This window comes from Peromyscus leucopus, chromosome 9 (assembly GCF_004664715.2).
Source record: "Peromyscus leucopus breed LL Stock chromosome 9, UCI_PerLeu_2.1, whole genome shotgun sequence".
Classification (NCBI taxonomy): domain Eukaryota; kingdom Metazoa; phylum Chordata; class Mammalia; order Rodentia; family Cricetidae; genus Peromyscus; species Peromyscus leucopus.
In genome coordinates this window covers 57,954,507-57,976,055 of record NC_051070.1, presented here as the reverse complement: position 1 = coordinate 57,976,055, position 21,549 = coordinate 57,954,507, and the positions used below count along the sequence as shown (strand labels likewise).

The 21,549-nt window shown below is 40.3% G+C and overlaps 1 protein-coding gene across 3 annotated transcripts in view; it reads right to left on the bottom strand.

Moving 5' to 3' along the window:
- Positions 1-7,190: 7,190 nt before the first annotated feature.
- Positions 7,191-21,549, bottom strand: part of Fzd3 (frizzled class receptor 3) — a 63,505-nt gene continuing 49,146 nt past the window's right edge. For 2 of the 3 annotated variants that reach the window (XM_028889989.2, XM_037208449.1), the window contains 3 exons: positions 19,591-19,739; positions 17,016-17,249; positions 7,191-8,488 (listed from right to left, as the gene is read on the bottom strand). In XM_028889989.2, coding sequence (XP_028745822.1) covers positions 8,275-8,488; positions 17,016-17,249; positions 19,591-19,739 — 597 coding nt within the window. In that variant the 3' untranslated portion in view covers positions 7,191-8,274. Of the gene's footprint in view, positions 8,489-12,036; positions 12,050-17,015; positions 17,250-19,590; positions 19,740-21,549 lie in introns of all 3 variants that reach the window. The other variant, XM_028889990.2, reaches the window with a different exon arrangement.

Sequence of the window (21,549 nt, the reverse complement as noted above, 5' to 3'; positions counted from 1 at the left end):
GAAACAATAAAGAATTCAGATTTATTCCAATTCATGGCTAAGATATACAAGAAATAATACTCACTGACAAGAGAATTTCCAGATGCTGAACACCTTTCTCCTCTTTACTTGGTTTTTGAGACACAGTCTCACTATGTAGCTCAGGTTGGCCTAGATTTTATCATGCAGCACAGGATGGCCTTAAATTTATAGCCCTTCTGTCTTAGCATCTCAAAGACTGGGATTCCAGGGTGTGTTGCCACACTTAGCTTAGACAAACATTTTCACACTAGAGAGTCCTTTTTTATTATTTAAACAATTTCACACTTTCCTTATTTTCAAGGCATATTCATCTCAGCTCAATGTAAAAACCTACTGTGTTGATTTTCTCTTACAAAAAAAAAATTTCATATTCAATGTTTCTGCTGACAGGATTAGTTCTGGGAAATGATCTGAGACAGGACTGAGGGAAGCTATTTGCCAGCTTTCCAAAACTGAGGGTGGAAGGAATAGCTAAGCAATCAGAAAAATCTAAGATGGATAACTCTAAATCACTCTAGGGTCACTTGGTTTTCCTTACATATCTTCCTTCTCATTATCAGTCCTCTAAATATTCACTGAAACTGGACTTCAGATTCACTATGTGCAACAACAAGGACTTGGAGAGAAGGAAAACTGAAAATAAATGTGTTGTTTTTAGAGACAATTTAAAAATTATAACAGTCATGGTTAATGGCAGGATACATTTGAGAAATGTGTTGCTAGGCAACTGGGTCACTTTGCAGCATCGAAGCATGCACTCACCAAATCACATGCCTATTTTGTTACTAAGTAATATGACCCTAGGGACCACTGCTGTAGGGCAGGAGGTCTAAAACAGGTCTTAAACTTGTGATCCTCCTGCCTTGGGCTGCCTTGTGGCTCTTAACTAAAAATAACTAAATTGTCATTATGCAGCATATGGCCATACAGGAATCTCTGAGTGAGAGGCTGAGCATCTAATTTAATTACTGGAAGTCAGTGAAATACCTAAGACAAGGAACCAAGTATGGCTAAGGAAATCCTACCAGAAGCTGAGGATGAATATAGCTCAGTGGTAGATGACTGCCTAGCATATGAGAGGCCTTTCTTGTTCACCAGAACCAAAATGGGGTGGGAGGTGGGGGCTACAAAGTTGACATAGTTAGAAACTAGAAACCACTACACCAACCTATATCTCCTTCTAATGTTATGTACTCACTAGACTTCAAACCCAACTGCACACTGTAAATCTACAGTACAAAGCATTCAAGACATTGTATGAACTGATCCGGACAGTCAGAGCAAAGAAAAATGAGCTTTAAAAGTAAATGGGTGGGCCGGGCGTTGGTGGCGCACGCCTTTAATCCCAGCACTCGGGAGGCAGAGCCAGGCGGATCTCTGTGAGTTCGAGGCCAGCCTGGGCTACCAAGTGAGCTCCAGGAAAGGCGCAAAGCTATACAGAGAAACCCTGTCTCGAAAAACCACAAAAAAAAAAAAAAAAAAAAAAAAGTAAATGGGTGGGTTGGAGAGATGGCTCAGTGGTTAGGAGCACAGGTTGATCTTTCAGAGGACTGGGGTAAGATTCCTAGCACCCCCAAAGTGGCTCACAACCTTCTGTACCTCTACTTTCAGGGATCCAACACCCTCTTCTGGCATCCTTGAATACCAGGCATGCAAGTGGCGCACAAACACAGATGCAGGCAAAACATCCATGCACATAAACTAGAACTAAAAAAGGCCCCTGGGATCTCCTTGATCCAGTTCTTGGAAAGCATCACCAATTTACAAGACGTTGACAGGACGGAGCTACTGGAATCTCTATGTTTTACTAAAGAATACTTAAAATTTTTGTTGTATTTATTGATGGCGTGTATGTGTGTTCCTGTCTACACACACACACACACACACACACACACACACACACACTCACGCACCTACACTCTACACACATGTACACTACAGCTCACATGTAGAGGTCAGAGGACAAGTTGTGGGAGTCTGTTCCCTCTTTCCACCATATGGATCTCAGATGGAACTCAACGTCAGGCTTGGCAGCAAGTGCCTGTACTTGCTGAGTCATCTCACTGGCCCTATTAGAGATAATTAAGGAGTCTTTATGGTAATATTTTCTGCCAAGCCAGGACAAATTAACAATAACAAATCATGTTTATCTTTAACAATATTTTGTGAGTTGTGCTTTCAAGGCTGGCAATGAACCCAGGGTCCTGTCTATTGCTGAGCTAAATTCCAATCTTGCTAGTATTTTAAGTCAGGCAACCTGACAGCTACACTTATTCAATGAATGTGAGGAGGGAGTTAAAAAGTAATGACTACAGGGAAAAATTCTATTCGATTTCTCTATGTTCTTTTAGATTTTATAATCAAGTTGAGTGGTGGTGGTATACACCTTTAATCCCAGCACTCAGGAGGCAGAGGCAGGTGGGACTCTGAGTTCGAGACCAGCCTGGTCTACAAAGAGAGAGAGAAAGTTCCAGGACATCTAGGGCTACACGAGAAATCCTGCCTTAAAAAACAAAACAAACAACAACAATAATAGATTTTTATAATCATCTGAATGTTGGTTAAGCCTGACAGTCTTTTAATCAGCAAAGGAGCCAGTGCTGTAACTGATCTGTTCACCATTTTATTTTGAACACATTGGGGAGGAACTCTCCCAATGAACTACACTACAGCACTACAGAATGCATCTGGTAAGAGGTCTTAACTAAATACCAATATTCATAACTAAGAGAACAAAGACCACAAAATATGTCATTTCTTTTATGTTTATCAACTTAATATGTTTATGCTGATATTTAAGGAGGTTTTTTTTTTTTTCATTAATAAGTCCATGTCTGGCATTTGTAACTTCTTTCACTTTTATTATATGTAACACAATTTCCCTCTTTTATAACTCACTTAAGCTGGGGTGTGGTAGCACAGCCGAAATCCCAGCACTTGGCGGGCAGAGGGGGAGAACTACAAGTTCAAAGCCAGCCTGGGATGTACACCTAAGACTTGGAGATGAGCACATGAATGGGGCTGGAAGTGTAGCTCAGAGGCAGAACGCTTTTCTGACACAGGGGGTCCAGGAGTCTACGCCCTGGCACTGCAGCAACAGAACCACACCCAACCACGAACGCCTCTCATCACACCCACCTTAGGGTGCCTCAGCTGTGTAAGCTGATTAAGAACACACAGTTTATGGGAAGAGAACGCAAGTGAGCTCACAGCAGTGACTATCAAATGGTCAAGGGAGAAGCAAATGAGAGTTCAGGGGAATATGAGACTCCTAATCTAATCCCTCATTCCCTTCAACTGCAAACAAAAATGCTTGGTCTGAAGTTACACAACTCATTGAAAAGGGAGGCAAGACTAGATATCAGCTTTCCTGACTCAAAATCCTAGGATATTTTAAAAATAACAATGCATTCTTACTAGTTATTAAATAAAACCTGGCCAAAACAAAACCACTGAGTTCTAAATTTTGAAAAGCCAGTTAGCATAAAACAAAGAAACATCTGCAATTTACAAATATGAGCAGGCTTGATTAGATATTTATCTGCTTCGGGAAATATAATAAGCTTAAAAAAAAGACCTTGAAAATACTAATTCAATAGTGAGTGGTAATGAGCAGAATAACAGAACACAGAACCTTAATTAATTCCTTAATTTATCTTTTAAGCAAGGTCTTCCTATGCAGCCCTGGATGCCCTAGAGCTAACTCTGTAGACCAGGCTGGTCTGAACCTCACAGAGCTCCTCCTGCATCTACCTCCCAAGTGCTGAGATTAAAGGTGTATGCCACCAAATTTTAAACTTTTGAATTATTAAAAAGCAAAAAACTTTTTTAACCAAGGGAAAATGATGTAGTGGTTAATAAAACTAGAATAAATTATGAACAATTCTACCATACCAACTAAAACATCCATGAAAAGGACAAGATAGGTTTCTAGGTGGCTATTTAAATAAAAGCTAGAGATAAGTATCCTTCAATACGTTTAAATAGATTGAACTTAATGGATTTTGTATTGGCTTGGCCGTTGACCAAAATATTAGTGAAAAACTTTAAAAAAAACTTCATATCCAGATTTTCTACTTAGAGAACACAGGAATAAACACATTGACATACACTGTTTTTTGTAGGCTAACCAAACACCCCTGTCTATTAAGATGGTTGGCTCTACGCAGACTTTTAACATTGTCTTTTCCCAGAAGATTTGGATATTGAAAGAAAAGTATTATCCTGTACCAGTTTAGTTATTGAATAAAGATAAACAGGATTAGAATTAGAGAATGCAATTATAGTCTGGTGAACCAGTGAGGGATGTCTGGTTTTCCTAAGCTTCTCCCAGTACTCACATGACTTGAACAACAAAAAAACGAAAAAGAAGAAAAATTATGAAGAGATGCACAAATGCCAATGCATTTCCATAGATAATCAAATTTATATAAATGTATGTAGACTTTAGGCTATATAGTTGAGTTAAATAAATGTTTTTCATATTTTTAAAAAAATTTACTTTAAGATGGGCGGTGGTGGTGCATGCTTTTAACCCCAGCACTTGGGAGGCAGATGCAGGCAGAGCTCTGTGAGTTTGAGACCAGCCTTGTCTACAAAGTGAGTTCCAGGACACTGAAGTCAGGGATATACAGAGAAACTCTGTCTTGGAGAAAAGTTTACTTTATTTTGAATTTATGTGTACATGTGTATCTGCTACAGTGCGCTGGTGTCAGAGGAGGCCAGAGGAAAGCCTCCGATCCCCTGGAGCTGGAGTCACATGCAGCAAGGGTGCTAGGAACTGATCTTGGGTCCTTTGGAAGAGCAGCAAGCACACTTAACCAATGAACCATTTCTCCAAACCCAGGATTTTCGCATTTTAATTGGCCACAAAAAGGCATAAAAGAAGTTTAAAAGAATCATGAGTTCATTTTTAAACCTAGGTTCAAGAAAACTTTTGTCCCCTGTGTTTTTATGTGAAATCAAAAAATTCCTACTTTACACAGATTTTAAAAAACGTCATTCACAAACAGACACATGAACAATCTCACGGTCTAAGCCGAATGCTGTGTCGTCAGTCGTTCATTAATCATTTACTGAAAAGCTTTGCTACACTACACCCCGTGCTAATCACTATTCACCAACCGTCTCTGAAACCAATTACTGTTTTGAGTTGACTATTGCCTTGGATCTCTTGTCTAATTATGAACAGAACAATATTGCTAAAATCAAAGTACTTTTCAAAACCCTTTTGATAATATATTAATACTTTGGGGGAACTATCATTTTCTTGGTTGTCAACTGAACAAAGAAAACACTAAGTATTAACATATGCCAATCACAACAGAAATTAAAGTTACTCATATGGTGAGAAAACTGTCCAGACTTGTTAAGTCAATTTAAGCAGGTTAAGATTTGAAATCACTGTTCTGCTCTAGTTCTTCAATGGTCTCTTCAAAAAAAAAATAAAAAATAAAATAAAATAAAGAAAGAAAGAAAAAAGAAAAAGAAAGAAAGAAAAGAATGAAAAATTCTTAACCTATAGTGCTAGAATGCTAAAGAATACGGCCCAAACTGAACAGTGCTACTTGAAACAAACACCATTATGCAGACTGTGCAGGACAAGTGAATGACGGCGCCTGTTGAAGGTGACTGCAGGCCAACAACATTCACATACACAACTCCACCAGCTTGGAGGAGGTGCAAGTGTATGCACAGAATCTGGAAGCACCAAGGTGAGCCTTTCATGACAATGCTCACTTCACTGTCTGCACTGTCCCACTTTAAAAGACAACCAATGAACACTCGGCAGTTGGTGGCAATGCAGATGGTAACAGACGACATCTTTGAGCTCAAACTGGTATTTCTATCTCAACTTCCTATGATTGTTTGTGGATGTTTGTTTGGGTTTGCCCATGCTGTTCTACATAGCTTCTCAAACAGAAACTTCCTGAGTTACTGGTTTATTTATAGACAAGTTATCAGTTGTGCCTTGTAAGGCGTAAGGAAGGGTTTACTAACTGTCAGTTATAAGGGACTTCAGGCCTCTCTGAGTGGTCTCCAGTTCCAAGGAGAAAGACAGGAGGACAGAGGAAGAGAAAACATTTGGGGCTAAATGCTCAAATGTGTTTTATGAAGAATGAGTAATCTCTACTGTACTGGTACATACTTTGAAGAAGCAACAGGACACAAATAAATCATGACTACCAGAAAACTGGCTCTTCTGTCAGGCAGGAGCTCTTAATTTTAAAGGGAGAAAGAAGCATACACATGAATAAGCATGTGTCAAGAAATGTACTACAGTAGACCTCTAATAAAGCTCTTAAGTCCTCAAGAATCTTAGTCTCTCATATTTCATAATGCTTCACAGTTTCCAAGAGCTTCCATATGGTTGTTTTCATTTGATCTTAATTTGACAACTTTGTGAGGTAGGTAGAGTAGATATTCATCTTCAATCTTCATTTTCAAACAAGGGGAGCTAGGCTCAAGGAGGCTGACTTGTTCAAAGTTGAAAACTAGCATATGGCAAAGCCAGGCCTCCCTCTCCAGAGTCTAGAATATTTTCTTCTGAGTGTGATTCTTGGATAGCCTGCTAAGAATCTTCTGTGTTTTTAGAAACACAGATCTGTGAAATCCTACTGATTTATTGAGTAAGACTCTCCAGAGATGAGAATTGAGAATTCTACATTTTATAATGGATAATAAAGTAGGAAACAACAGTATATTAGGTAACAATGTAAAGTGTATCACTGAGTCTGGCTAGATCTTCCCATGATCAAAAGTGATACCATCAGCCCATCATTAGGAGAAAGCGAGCTTAAAAGAATGGGCTTCAAGTCTGGCTAGCTAATTATCACCTGGAAAGCTTCTGTTTGTTTTTAAAGCATCAACTCTCACTTGAGAGAAAGATGTTGGCTAACAAGAGCTCCCAGAGTGAGTCTTACCTGCAACCAGGGCTGGGGATCACTGTGTTTTCTGAATGAACACATTAGCATTTTCCAGAATTTTTCTTTCTGATCAGTTTCATACCCAATAAAGTTCACAGTTCATATCCTAAATCATTTAAGCTTTATAAGATAAAATGTCAAGTGTTTTTCACTTGATATTTTTTAGATTAAAGGTATTCACAGAAAGAGTAACCATGCTCCACTTAGCTACAATGGTTTTCAAGAACCCAAATGAATCACAACTTTGGACTTAGATTATATATTTCAGATGTAAACAATGATTCAGAAACCAAAAACAGGAATGTGGGGAACAAGCAGAAGCCAACTGGCTCCTGGGGAGTTCAGTGCAGACAATCAGCTCACTATAGGAGGGCCTGGATATCAATGTCTGATGGCTTTGGCAAGGTCACATCTCACTGTAGAAAAATACAACAACGAATACAGAGAAAATATTTTGCCATTTTGTAATTTGTTTACCACTTAAAAACCCTTATAATGTGTGATGCTTATCTTACTGCATGCCTCCACAGAACATTTCTGCACATGAAGTTGTCTATGAATCAATACAATTACCTAGGAAAAGATGGCCACAAATTAAATTTTCTCTATCATGCATATGGATATTATAAAAACATAGCCCATAAAAGTAATATTTACAAAAGTAAAAAACAATAAAACTGCAGGGGAAATGCTCATCTCTGCCTTTACTCCAATGCTAATTCATCCACATCCTGAATATCTGTGGGGAAGACTACGGACTTCGAGAGAACCTCCCACAGGCCAACTGGACTCTTCTGGCACTTTGATCCTATTAGCTAATACCCTTGCTGGCTTATCACAGTCTTCTACAGTTTAAAAACAGTTCCTTTTTTTCACTCAGTGGAAATAAACCTACAAAGTCCTAGTATTCATCTGAGAAATAAGCCTTGCATAGAAATTTTCTTTAATTCTGAAACTTTGTTTTATTAACAGAGCTACCAGAATGTCATTTCACCACTAGTTCATATTATATGAAAGTTCACTACAAAGCAGTCACCACACATATAGGATTTTTCTAAATATAAAATAAGTGGGTTTATAAAAATGCTTACCAGACAATCATCTCTTCACAACCTAGAAAGAATTATTTTTGTGATGACATGATTCTTTGTGTTTGGGATGTGTTTACACGCCAAGTTTGATGCGACACAAAAAGCAAAGATCTACCTTCTCAGGGGGCACACTCTGCCTGATTAAAAGCAGGATGACAGCGAGTTACAGCAGCCAGCCATGCGAAGACCCAGGCTACAACCCACTTTCAACAGCACAAGTTTGACTTTAGACGAGACTAAGCACTGGTCCCGTCCTCTTCGATGACACGGTTCATGCTGGTGCCGTGTGTAATGTGAGTCATGGGGTTGTTACTGAGGTCTCGGATGCTGCTGTGTCGCGACTGCTCATTGAGCCGATGAGAACTACTGTGCCTGGAGTGATCCGTCAGGCGCGACATGCTGCCGTGAGGTAGTCTCTCCTCCACTCCTCGGTAACTGCAGGGAGTGTACCTGCACAGTAGAGTGGATTTGAAAGTGAGTAGCTGAACACACCAGAAAGTAATGCTAATAATTATCATTAAAATGCCTTAGTGATTGAAGTGCTCAGTAAATCAACAGTGAGAAAGCAGTAAGTGACATGATTATTCTGAGTAATTTCATTATGCTGTAGAATTATCTGACATGGCTAACAGAGAGAATCCATGTAGGTCAGGATGAAGGCCATATTCCCTGCAAAAGGGCAAACAGTAAGTAAGTAAGGCTGACCCATTTGGAACTGTGTTAAGTACAGATCATTTTCTTACTCAAATATGTATCAGATACAGTGGGCTCAAAGGGTTGGAAGAGGGAATGAATGAATTGGAGGAGAAATTGAAGTGTGACTGAAGCACCAGGGAATGAGCTGCTAGCATTGGTGGCATCTGTGCCCACAGCATCTAGACGGGCTAGTTACCAGCTGATCAGTCATCTCTATATGATCTTCCTTCTTTCCCTCGGGGTTTAAAGCTGTGAAGATGGTAATTTGTAGAAATTATATCTACTTGGAAGTTGCATGCTGACACCCTATAACCAGTTCTCTCATCAGCAAGTCCTTGTCCCCTAGCTGGGCTCTGCACACAGCTGGCTTTTCTACCCAGAAATGCAACCGTGGGCTGATCACATTTTCTTTTGTCACAATCCCAACTTAACGAACCACATCAGAGGCAAGAATATAAAAATACAAAAAACAATGACAATGAAAAAACTAACCTCAGCCACTGGGATGAGAAGTTATTAGCTCTAGGCCAGTCAAGGTCATGAAAACCAATTAGACTTTTTATTGGTCCATTTATAGAGCTCATACGGTATTTATCAATCTTTCTGGCTAAACAGTGAGTTCTTTCAGGATAAGTACCATATTCTATATCTTTTTTAGGGGATGGGGGTTCAAGAAAGGGTTTCTCTGTGTAGCCCTGACTGTCCTGGAACTCTGTAGACCAGACTGGCCTTGAACTCACAGAGATCCACCAGCCTCTGCCTCCCGAGTGCTAGGATTAAAGGTGTGGGCCACCACAGGCCTTTTCTAAAATACTTTCTGTTCATATACTCACACACTCTTTTGGAAAACATAATTTAGGATAATAAAATCCAAAGAGAACTGAGTATACATACTTGATGACTTTAATGAACATGTTGCTTTTGTTTGTTTTTATAGCATGGGGCGTTAAGAGGCCCTGGACTATAAGCCCTGCCTAAATAGAATGTTTCTGAAAGTAAACAGGGCCAGGAATGTCTGCTAGGCCTATAATCCCAGCACTCAGGATGAGGAGACAAGAGAATAGAGAGCTCAAGGCCAGCCTGAGCAACATAGTGAGACCCTGTCTCAAATGCCAAGGGCAAGAGTCAGATGCAGCACAGCTGTGCAACGCTGGCCTAGATAAAAGTCCACAGGTTTCATCGCCAGCACCGCAAAGGAAAGAAAAGAGCCATCTCAGAACATTGCAAACTATCCTGGGTTTTGTCTGTCTGTCTGCGTGTAGTGCTGGGATTAGAGTACGGCCTTGGGCATATTGGGCAAGGGACCTTCCATGGAGCAGGGACCCCAGTCTCATTCCACCCCCGCCCTTTTCTCCTTTCTTTCTTTTTGAAGCAAGGTCTCTAAGTAGTCCTGGCTGTTCCAGAGCTCACTATGTAGACCAGGCTGGCCTTGAATTTACAGAGATCTTCCTACCTAAGCTTCCCAAGAGCTAGGCTTAAAGGTAAGTGCCACTAAGACAACCTAACAGTTATTAAAATAAATCATTATAAGCAGCTGAAGAGCTACTGCTTTAAAAATCATTCACCTACTTATCATAACTATAAAAAAATACCACGATTTAAGGTCAATCATTTGAAAAATTAAAAGATCGGAAAGAAAGGTTCATGAACACTACTGAGGTAGCCATCTAGTTTTATAGCAGTGCTTGTCAATGGATTTTTTCATTCAATTATAGAGTTTAAAAATTGAGAAGTCCTTTGAAAAATAGTCTTTTAAAAACCTGTATCAGGGACCAGGCACAATGGTACACACCTTTAGTTCCATCACTCAAAGAGGAGGCAGAGACAGGCAGATCTCAGAGGCCAGCCAAGGCTACATAGTGAGACCCTGTTTCAAAATAGCCCCCTCCTCAAAAAAAAAAACCAAAAAAACAAAAAAAAAACCCAACCCTATCTTTGTTTCAAATTTAAATAAAGAAAAAATAATAAAGATGCTGTCTAGGATTTCTATTGCTGTGATAAAAGACCATGGTCAGGGAGTTATTTCAGCTTGCAGTTTGTAGTTAGTTCATCATCCAGAGAACTCAGGGCAGGACCTCAAAGCGGGAACCGAGAGTTAGGAACTGGTGCAGGGTCATGGAGGAACACTGCTTACTGGTTTATTCCTCATGCTCTGCTCAGCCTGCTTTCTTATACAACACCTACCTGCCCAGGCTGGTACCACCAAAAGTGGACTAGGCCTTCCCCTGTCAATTTCTAATCAAAAAAAATGCCTGACAGGCTTGCCTGTAGTCCAGTCTTATGGAGGGAGGTATTTTCTCTACTGAGAGTCTCTCTTCCCAAATGTCTCTAGCTTGTGTCAAGATGACGTAAAACTAACCAGGACAGATGTATATGTAAATGTTCTTAAATTTTCTCCTATTAATGATGAAACACTTCAGCCAGGCATGGTGCACATGTCTGTAGCCCCAGAGACTGGAAGGTGAAGGGAAGAAGACTTGACCCAGCTTTGGCTACACAGTAAATTTCAAAGCCAGCCTGGGCTACAAGAGACCCTACCCTGTTTCCAAACACTTAAATTTACATTTATAACCTAGAGACATTTACATTTTTACTGCGTGTTTTGGTAAAATAATTGGAATGCTTGTAAATGCAAATACATTACAATGGGCTTGTTAGAATCTATTTTAAAATTATTACTTTGCATAATGATTATTGTTCTTCAAACTAAATAGATTCCCTAATTTCCAAGTATGACTTGCCAACTTTTACCTTTCAATGGCTTCCTACGTATCAATTTCAAAAAAACAGGGCAAATAAAGAAAGCAAATGTTTTAGTAATGATGGAAAAGTAATAGAAAAAACTAACAAACAAACAAACCAAGTCCTGTGTGGTGGTGCATATCTGTAATCCTACTTGGGGGATTGAGGCAGGAGGATTGGCAAGTTTGAGTCATGCCTGGGCAATGTAGCAAGACACCATCTCCAAAAAAAAGGACAAGGAGGCTGGGGAAATGGCTCAGTAGGTAGAGAGTCTGCTGTGAAAGCAGGAGGACCTGAGTTCACGCCCAGAAACCTCCTAAAAGGCGGCATGGCTGTGCATACCTGTACCCTACTGCTGGGGAGGGAGAGGCATACGGGTTCCTGGAGCTCACCGGCAGCTAGACTAACCAAGTCAGTGAGCTCCAGGTTCTCAAGAAGAATAAGGACATCCAATGCTGACACACAGTACACAAATATACACATGCACAAACAAGTACACACACCACACACACACTACAAAGGGCTGGGAAAAGAAATTTAATAGTAAAGTACTTGCTTACCATGTGCAAGGCCCTGGTTTAAGCAGGAATGGGAAGGGAAGAGAGAAGGGAAGAGAGGAAAAGGGGGCAAAGGGTAGAAGGGAGAAGAGCAGAGAACACTCAAGTCATTTAAAATATATAAAGGGGGCTTTCAGAGGACCGGAGCTCAGTTCCCAGCACCCACAGCAGGCAGCTCATAACTGCCTGCAACTCCAGCTCCAGATCTGATGCCCTCTTCTGCCCCACATGCACACAGATACACACACAAATGTTGTCCTTCCCTAGTGTGGAGATTACAAGCATGTGCCATTTGTGCCTGACATTTTTGTGTGCTGTTGGGACTGAACTCCTGCCCCCACCTCCAAAGAATACATTTTCAGAGGAAAAACTACATTGTATAATTACATCTGAGAAACATGACTATCACAGAATTCTAAAGTATAAATATTCTGTCCATGAATAAATAGGAACTAACTATAAAGAAAACAAACTTAATTACAGTGTTTAATATAAATTGTATATGTAGGAATTGTCAAATTTCTGTACCTTTTAAAAGCCATTTAAACCAATGTGATTATATACCATACAATATGAAAATACATAATTTATATAGCACTGCCTATAAAACATAGTTTTAATGTATGTTTAGACAAAATATTAGGATGGTCACTTTGCTGTTAAAAATATAGTAAGGGCACTCCAGAGTTGGTGAAAAAGCGGTGGTTTACGTTTTGATTTTCTTTACTATTTGCTAGCATTGATCTACATAATTAAATCAACTGCAGTCCAGTAGTGTGCTATTATTCACTCCACTACTTTCCTTTGCCAGGTCACTTATGTGACTGGTCACTTGTTCCTAAACTTCTACCTACTTTCTTTTCTAGCTGTCCTCTAACTACCAATTACTTACTCTTTGAAGTAATGTTTACATGTAGGTGTACGTAGTATGGAGATCAATAATTATCCAAGTGGTAAATCAAAGTGAGTTCTGGGAATCTGTGACCCATGGTCAGGATACCTTGAGATAATAAGACGGCTTGAAGACAGCACTAACATGCAGTTGAAGCCTGACTGAAGCAGAAGGAAGTCTTCATGAGATGCCTTTTTGGATTATGGAAATCCTTGTTCAGACTTTTAGTTTCAATGTAGTCTTGAAACCTTTCACATCTGCCCTACAGTTCTGGGTATGGAAGAGAGTCCTATGTGTATATTCACTCACCCAGATACAGGATGCCTTCAATAGACTCCACCCACATAAATTTGCTTCATATGTATGTATTGTACCTTTTCTATCAGGCTCTATGCTCCTAGAATATAGAAATTAAAAACCTTCCTTTTCTATATATTTATGCACAGAATGTCACAAACATAATACTATAATAATGTCTATTCACCACTAAAAAGGATGAGACTAGGATGTCAAATATCATCACCAAAAGTTCATAGATAAAGTACATTCAAAAAAAAAGTGTGAAGAGGAAGGGGAGGCATCTCAGAATTTAGAGTTGTGGAGAGATGAAATTGCTATGCTGAGAAAAGGTACCAAACCACATAGCACGGTATAAATAAGAAATATGGCTTAATTTAAAATGTAAGAGTTTGCTAGTAACAAGCCTGAGCTATTGGCCAGGCATTTATAATTAATAGTAAGTTTCTGTGTGATTATTTGGGAGCAGCTGCCAGGACACAGAGAAACTCTGCCTATACCCTATCTCCTTATCAGCATCTTGAATTAAGACCCCAAATCAATGGCTTCATTATACTCTTCTTTTTCAGGTTGTTTTAAAGTTCAAGTCAGACTTTATTTTCCTAGTACTCAAAGTCCTGCAACAGCCTCTCACTGTCTGAGAAACCCAAATCCTCAGCATGGCTGCATCTCCTAGAAGTCCCAACACACACTATGCTCTGGTCTCACCTAGGCACTGAAACTTGTCGGCCTGTTCTCTCTGTGCACACTGCTCCCTTGTCATACATTCCTGAGTGTCTCCTCTGAATGCTATTTAAAGTACAAGTGCCATCTGTTGGGAAGCTGTTTCTAACTAACCACGATGAGGTAGATGTTACTCTTTTCTGAGATCCTACAGAATCTTATACACAATTTGATCTCGATATCTCTCTCTCTCTCTCTCTCTCTCTCTCTCTCTCTCTCTCTCTCCAAGTTCTGCATAAGAGGGAAAAAAGAGTTGTCTTTTGCTGTCTAGCTTATTCCATTTAATTTGATGATCTGCAGTTCCACTCATTTTCCTGCAAAAGAATGATTTTTTCCTTCTTTGTAGCTAAATAAAACCTCACTGTGCACATGTGCTACATTTTGTTTATATGTTCATCTGTTGATGAAAATCAAAGCTGATTCTATAACTTGGCTATTCTGAACAGCAGTGCAATAAGAATAGGTAGAGGGGTGTGATGCTTTGAATGTAATTGGCTCCCATAATCTCATAGGGAGTGGCACTATTGGGAGGTCTGGCCTTATTGAAGTAGGTGTGGTCTTGTTGGAGGAATTGTGTAACTATGGGGGCAGGCTTTGAGGTCTCTTTTACTTAAGCTCCATTCAATGTCACAGTCTATTGTCTGTTGCCTGCAAGATATAGGATTCTCAGCTACTTCTCTAGCACTATGTCTGCCTGCGTGCTTCCCGCCAATGATAATAGACTAAACCTCTGAAACTGTAAGCCAGTCCTAATTAAAGGTTTGCATTTATAAGAGCTGCCATGGTCATGGTATCTCTTTATAGCAATTAAAACCTTAATTAAGGCAGGGGGGTGTCTCTATAGTATGCTGACTTGAATTGCTTTGGGTATCTTCTCAGGAATCAAATGGTGAGTCATAAGGCAGCTCTATTTTTAGTGTTCTGAGGGAACTCCAAACTGATTTCCACAGTGGCTGGAATAATTTACATCCTCCCCAGCAACACTCATCCTATCTCCTCCCCATCCTTCCAACATTGATGTTTGCTTTCTTAAAGAACAAAAATCTACCTTTAAGTCAGCTGTCCCTCTCTCCCCACTGCCTCTCTACTCCCTGATAAACCTTCATTGTCTCTCAAATGACTTAATGCAGCAGCTCGTAAGCAATTTCCAGCTCTAGTATCCCAATCTCAAATTTAATGCAAACCCTACATCCAGGCTTCCTTCCAGCCGTCTCTCTGAAGCATTTTCTGAACTGTCTCCATGGTATCATAGTCCCTCCTAGTCTCTGCTTCCACTGCACCTAATAAACAAGGGCTTGGTACCGGGTACTAGGATGTAGCTCAGTGGTAAAATCCTTGCTTAGCATTCTCAAACCCTGGGTTTAAACCCCAGCGTTCCACAAAATAGCAGGCTGACAAAGGGACTTAATGCCACATCTGCTAACTCCTGGTTATAACTAAGGCTACTGAGATGAAGCTCGTCTGAGTACACACTGCTACAGGAGGTCTGAGCAGTGGTTGCCACTTTAATTAAAAAGACTAAAGCGTTTACTATTTGGCTCCTTAAGAAAACACTTCCATAGCCCTGGAATATATTTTGCTTTATGTTTATATTTTACTTGATGTGCTGATTAACATTAATAACTGCAACATATCTGACACTGGCACAGGCTCTGTTTCTAGTGAATTGGCACATTATCTCACTGAATTTTTATGACATTACGAAGGGGTGGCTATTACTATTTTACCTTTATAGGCAAGGAAACTAGTTTTATCATTCTAGAGCTATACTCTTTAAGATTTACTTTTATTATTTCTAATTATATTAATGTGTGCATGCCTGCATGTAGGTATGTGCATGTGAGTACAGGTTCCTGTGAAGGTGTTGGATCCTCTGGAGTGAGAGATGCAGATGGTTTGGAGCTGTCTGATGTGGGTGCTGGGAACTGAACTCAGGTCCTTTGAAACAGCAAGTACTTTAAGTTGCTAAACCATCTATCTCTACAGCTCCTCAGATCCACATTATTTTGGGGGTGGGAGGGTTCAAGTCAGGATTTCTCTATGTAATAACTCTGGCCATCCTAGAACTCCCTTTGTGACCAAGCTGACCTTGAACTCACAGACATCCACCCGCTTCTGCTTCCCAAGGTGTGCACCACCACTGTGTGTGTTATATTGTGTACCCCAATATATTGTGTACCCTAATAAACTTATCTGAGGATCAGAGGACAGAGCCAGCCACTAGATTAGACATAGAGGCCAGAGAGCGGTGGCACACACCCTTAATCCTATCATTCTGGAGGCAGAGATCCCTGTGGATCTCTATGAGATCAAGGCCACACTGGAAACAGAGCCAGGCAGTGGTGACACACACTTCTGATCCCAGCACTTGAGATCTCATGCCTTTGCTTGGAAAGCACACTCTCCTTTAATCCCAGGAAGTGACATGGCTGGGTGGAAAACGTTGTATAAGGTATGAGGAGACAGGAACTAAGCAGCAGTTCAACTGAGACCCTCAGGGTGAGGACTCAGAGGATTTCAGTCTGAGGATTCATGGAAACAGGATCGGCTGAGGGGTTGGTGAGGTGAAGTTGGCTATGGCTTGTTCTGTTTCTCTGATCTTTCAAAAAAGTTTATTAGCCAGGCGGTGGTGGCGCACGCCTTTAATCCCAGCACTCGGGAGGCAGAGGCAGGCGGATCTCTGTGAGTTTGAGGCCAGCCTGGTCTACAGAGTGAGATCCAGGAAAGGTGCTACACAGAGAAACCCTGTCTCGAAAAACCAAATAAATAAATAAATAAATAAAAAAAAAAAAGTTTTTATTAGGGTACACAAAATATTGGGGTATACAATATATCACCACACCACTGCCTGGCTAAATTCATCTTTCTAAACTGACCAGTCCTCCTTCTTCCCACTCAGTGCCCTAGAGTAACGTCATACTGTCTGTCTAAACCCCAAAGTCCTTTGATTGACTTTAAGTCCCCTGATCCGGGACAATTGTAACCAGAAAGTTAAGAAAGCTTAGGAACGGTCCACCTCTATTTCAGACCTGGCTCCTGTCTAGTAGACTGCGGCGCCCCCAGGGCTCACCTGCCGTCACGTGACCTGTGGAGGCTGCCGTGGTAGCTGCTCACTTTGCTGTGGACGCTCCCCGCTTTGCTCCGTTGGTCATCCACCATGGCCAGCTGAGTTGAAGAGGCGTGTGTGGATGTCCCTTGAGTGGAAGTTCCTCTTGATTTTCGTATAATAGGAGTGTTTGGGTCCCTCAGGAGCGACTGAGCAAAGTCAGGTTCCTGGAGCACCTGCCGGCTCTCATTCACTATCCTACACAATACAACAGGAAGTTTAAGATACAAACATTCCTATAGACCAACAAAACAATACTGGTGGATGATCGTCTTGAAATTAACTGCTCCCCAAATTAAGTCTTTGGGGCCAATTTGAGGTAACATTTTTGAAAGAGGACAGACTAACAAAAATCTCTGTCAAAAACTGGACCTGATGCCAGAAATCCTAGCATCTGGGATGTTGAGCTAAGAGAATCAAAAGTTCAAGGTTATCTTCACGTTCAAAGCCAGGCTAACCTACATAAGACCTTGTGTCAAAACACAACAACAAAATAAACCCAATGCCATTCTGCTCTAAAGTGCTGTGACAGAGTAAGAACACCAAGATTGTAGTTCCAATTTTGTGAGCACATAGGCGATCTCAGCAAGTAACTATCCTGTCTTTCCTTCATTTTATTTATGAAATGAAGGCTGATAAGTCCATTATTTCTAAGAAATCCCTTTTAGCTAAAGATACCTGTGACCCTTTAGGTCTCAAAATATTTTTTTAATTTTATTTTTATGTGCATTGGTGTTTTTGTCATGGGTGTCAGGGTCTCCTGAAAATGGAGTTACAGACAGATGTGAGTTGCCATGTGGGTGCTGGGAAATTGAACTCGGGTCCTTTAGAAAAGCAGTCAGTGCTCTTAACCCTTGAGCCAGCTCTCCAGCCCCCATGATCCCAAAATACTTTTAAAAATAATGATAAGATAGGAAAAAGTTTTATTTCATGCTCTGCAGAAGTAATAATGGCTTCATGGTAACTGGATACAATTTTAATTTTCAAGAGCAGTTTAAGGCTCCATCTTGACTCAGCAGCAGGAACAGCAGTCTCGTGTTAGAACAAACCTGAGTAGTCAACCTTAGAACAAAGTAATATGAAAATTTAAATTAAGCAAATATTCAATGGAATCCTAAACAATTTAAAGGGACAAATTATCAAAAGTAAAAGTTTTAAATGTTATGGCAGGATGGGCAGTAGATAGGTGTGCATTATGATGAATTAACAAAAAATCGAATTAAATCACTGTAAAGTATCTGTGAGGATCAGCTAAAGTTAAAATTAAATGACATAAAATTAAATGACGTTGATTAAAAAAATCAACCCCAACATGTAAAGCCTTGATCATTTATTGAGGAAGTATGTGTACGTTCTCAAATTAACAGGGTTGAAACAGTCCCTGTTCTTCTCAGTACTGGGTTGACAGGTGAAAACAGGTATTTGATGAGTCCTTTACATCTAGTCCTTTTAATGTATTCTTGATATTTATAATAGAGTACCAATAGATAAGTTCTTACAAAGAAAAAATATGTCACCTCTAAAAGCAGCATCATATTTAATGAAAACACCAAGAACCACTAAAAATATTTTCTTTCTTCTAAGACAAGGTTTCTCTGTGTAACTCTGGCTGTCCTGGAACCCACTCTGTAGACCAGGCTGGCCTTGAACTCACACAAATCTGCCTGCTTCTGCCTCCTGAGTGCCAGGATTAAAGGTGTGTGCCACCACCACCTGGCTAACCAGAAATATTTTCATTAAAATCAGGAATATGATACTATCTATTACCACCACTCTTAATTAGCTCTTTCAATAGCTTCAGACTACAATTAAATAAAAGAAAAAATTTAAGGTTTTGAACCTTTAATGTGCACTAAATTAGAAACGGAGCAATAGTCTATCTTTTCACATGTGTGGCAGACCATGAAAAGCCACGGAAAACTTCAAACAGAAGTTGAAGTTACTAATTCTTACACTGAGCAGCTATGTGGCTGTGGCCAGGCGTTTAAGCTGCTTAGTTTCTCATCTGAAAAGATATGAGAATACACACCCACCTTCCCACGGAAGTCAGGGAGGCCAGGTAAACAAGAAGAGAAAAAGAAAACTATATGAATGTCCTGCAACGCTTGGTCTTCCCTCCTTACTAAAGATTGGAACCTGGAAGCATTGTATGGCTCTACTCAGCCATTTTCTGAAAAGCAGATTTTCAGTTGTCTGTTTATTTATTTATTTATTTATTTATTTGTTTGTTTTTAAGGCAGAGTCTTCCTATCTTGCCCAGTGTGGCCTCAAACTCCTAATCCTCCTGCCTCAGCCTAATCAGTAACTAGGACTATAGGCACAAGCCACTGTGTCCAGCTAATTTTTCATTTTAAAGCCATGCTTCTGTGCCAAACATTACTAGTCACTGTTGATAGCTATAATCTTGTTAGAATACTTCTCCAAATCCAACGCGCGCGCGCGCGCGCGCGCACACACACACACACACACACACACACACACACACACACACACACACACACACGAGGGCTGTTACTACTATGGGAACTCATTAACTTACTCTTTTTTCCTACGACCATGGAAAAAACTGGCCCATTCAAAGCATGTCTTTTTGCTTCCAACCCAAAATATAGAGGGAATCCCGACTATGAGAGCCATCAGATACTTCATCAGAAAGAGAATCAGGTCCGGACGACTCATCTGAGTAACCTACAGGGAGGTAAAGAAATCACCTTAAATATGTTCCTCTATTAAAGGCAAGTATAGAAATTATAAACACAACAGACAACAGTGAAATCATGTTACAATTAGTATCTTCATTTCTAAAGTTCTATGGATAATCTTCTTGGGTCCTCAAAAGAGCAGTGAGTACTCTTAACTGAGCCATCTCTCCGACCCTAAATCTTTTATATTCTCCACTAATTCTCTGTCTTCCTTTTGGTTTTAGCAGAGATACACTAAACACTTACGTGACTGTGAACCTGCCGATTATCCTGTCAACTGTCACTTTTATGTTGCTAGTCAAGGTGGATGCTCTAGCCACTTGTCTTACTTTATTAATGCTCTTTCACCTTATATTTTGTCTAACACAGTTCACTAGCTCTCTTCTTCTCCATACCAATGCGTTTTCAAGGATTCCCCAACACCTTTTCATAGACTGCTTTCCCCAATTCCTGTATTTGTGCCAGCTGTGCCTTTTAAAAGCAATGAGTAGTTCGCCACTAAAAGGTAAACTCCACGAAGATGAAGGTTCACTTAATCTCCAAGTGTTTTATTTCCAGGGCCATACGCAGTGTTCAACACATGACTGATACTCATAAATACATATGTATTTAAATGTAACTTTTCCTTTAAAAATTTTTAGATAGGTCTCACTGTATATCCCTGGCTGATGCAGAACTCCCTATGTAGACCAGGCTGGCCTCAAACCCACAGAGATCCACCTGCCTCTGCCTCCTGAGTGCTGGGATCAAGGGCGTAAGCCATGACACCTGGCTACTTATGCTTGGCTTTATCAGAAAGAAATTAGTTAAAAGCTTGATAGTGCTGGCGCATGCCTTTGATCCCTCATTCAGGAGGCCGAGGCAAGTGGATCTCTGTGAGTTCAAGACTAGCCTAGTCTACAAAGCAAGTTCCAGGACAGTTAGGACTGTTTGTTATACAGAGAAACCCTGTCTCAAAAAAAACAAAAAGGGGGGTCGGGGAAAAAAAGAAAAAAGGAAAAAAAATTACAGTTAAAATTATTCAGCACCACATCCTCTTCACCAGACAGTGATCCCTTCCATAGCTACCTAGCTTTTCAAGTATTCAGAGTAATTTTCACAAAAATATTATTTTGTCATTACTAACTCTGCCTAGAGCTACTTAAGATTTCTCCCTTCAGGTTCCCTTCTTTTCCCACTGACACAATGCTCTTGGATGCCTTCTAGGGTAGGGTATGCCAGTCCTTTGTCTAAAAGCATTAACCTTGAGTGGACATACAGCACAGCCATGCTAACATTTGTTACTATCAAGTCCACTGTCTGCAAAGTCCTGCTGCTGCTGGAGAGACCCCTGCTTTTACTCTGGAGACTTTTGCCTCTGGTAGTCTTTAATTTTGCATTCAATACTCCTTATTGTCTTTTACTTATCACTAGCATTCTGATTGTTGTTTTAACCAATTTTGTTGTTGTTGTTCTCTGTGTAGCTCTGGGTGTCCTGGAACTCACTCTACAGACTATGCTGAACTCAGAGATCCAAGGCCTGGAATTAAAGGTGTACACCACCATGCCCAGGTTCAATATATGTTCTTAAATATTTACTTATTTTATGTGTGTAGTGTTTTTCCTGCGTGTACATCCATGAGCCATGTGCATGCCTGGTTCCTACACAGACCAGAGGATGGCACTGGATCTCTGGGAACTGAACTGTAGGCTGTTATGCAGGTGCTGGGAACTGAATCCAGGTCCACGGCAAGAGCAGCAAGTGTTCTTGGCCATTTCTCTGAGCTGTCTCTCCAATCCCACAACACATTTTTAAG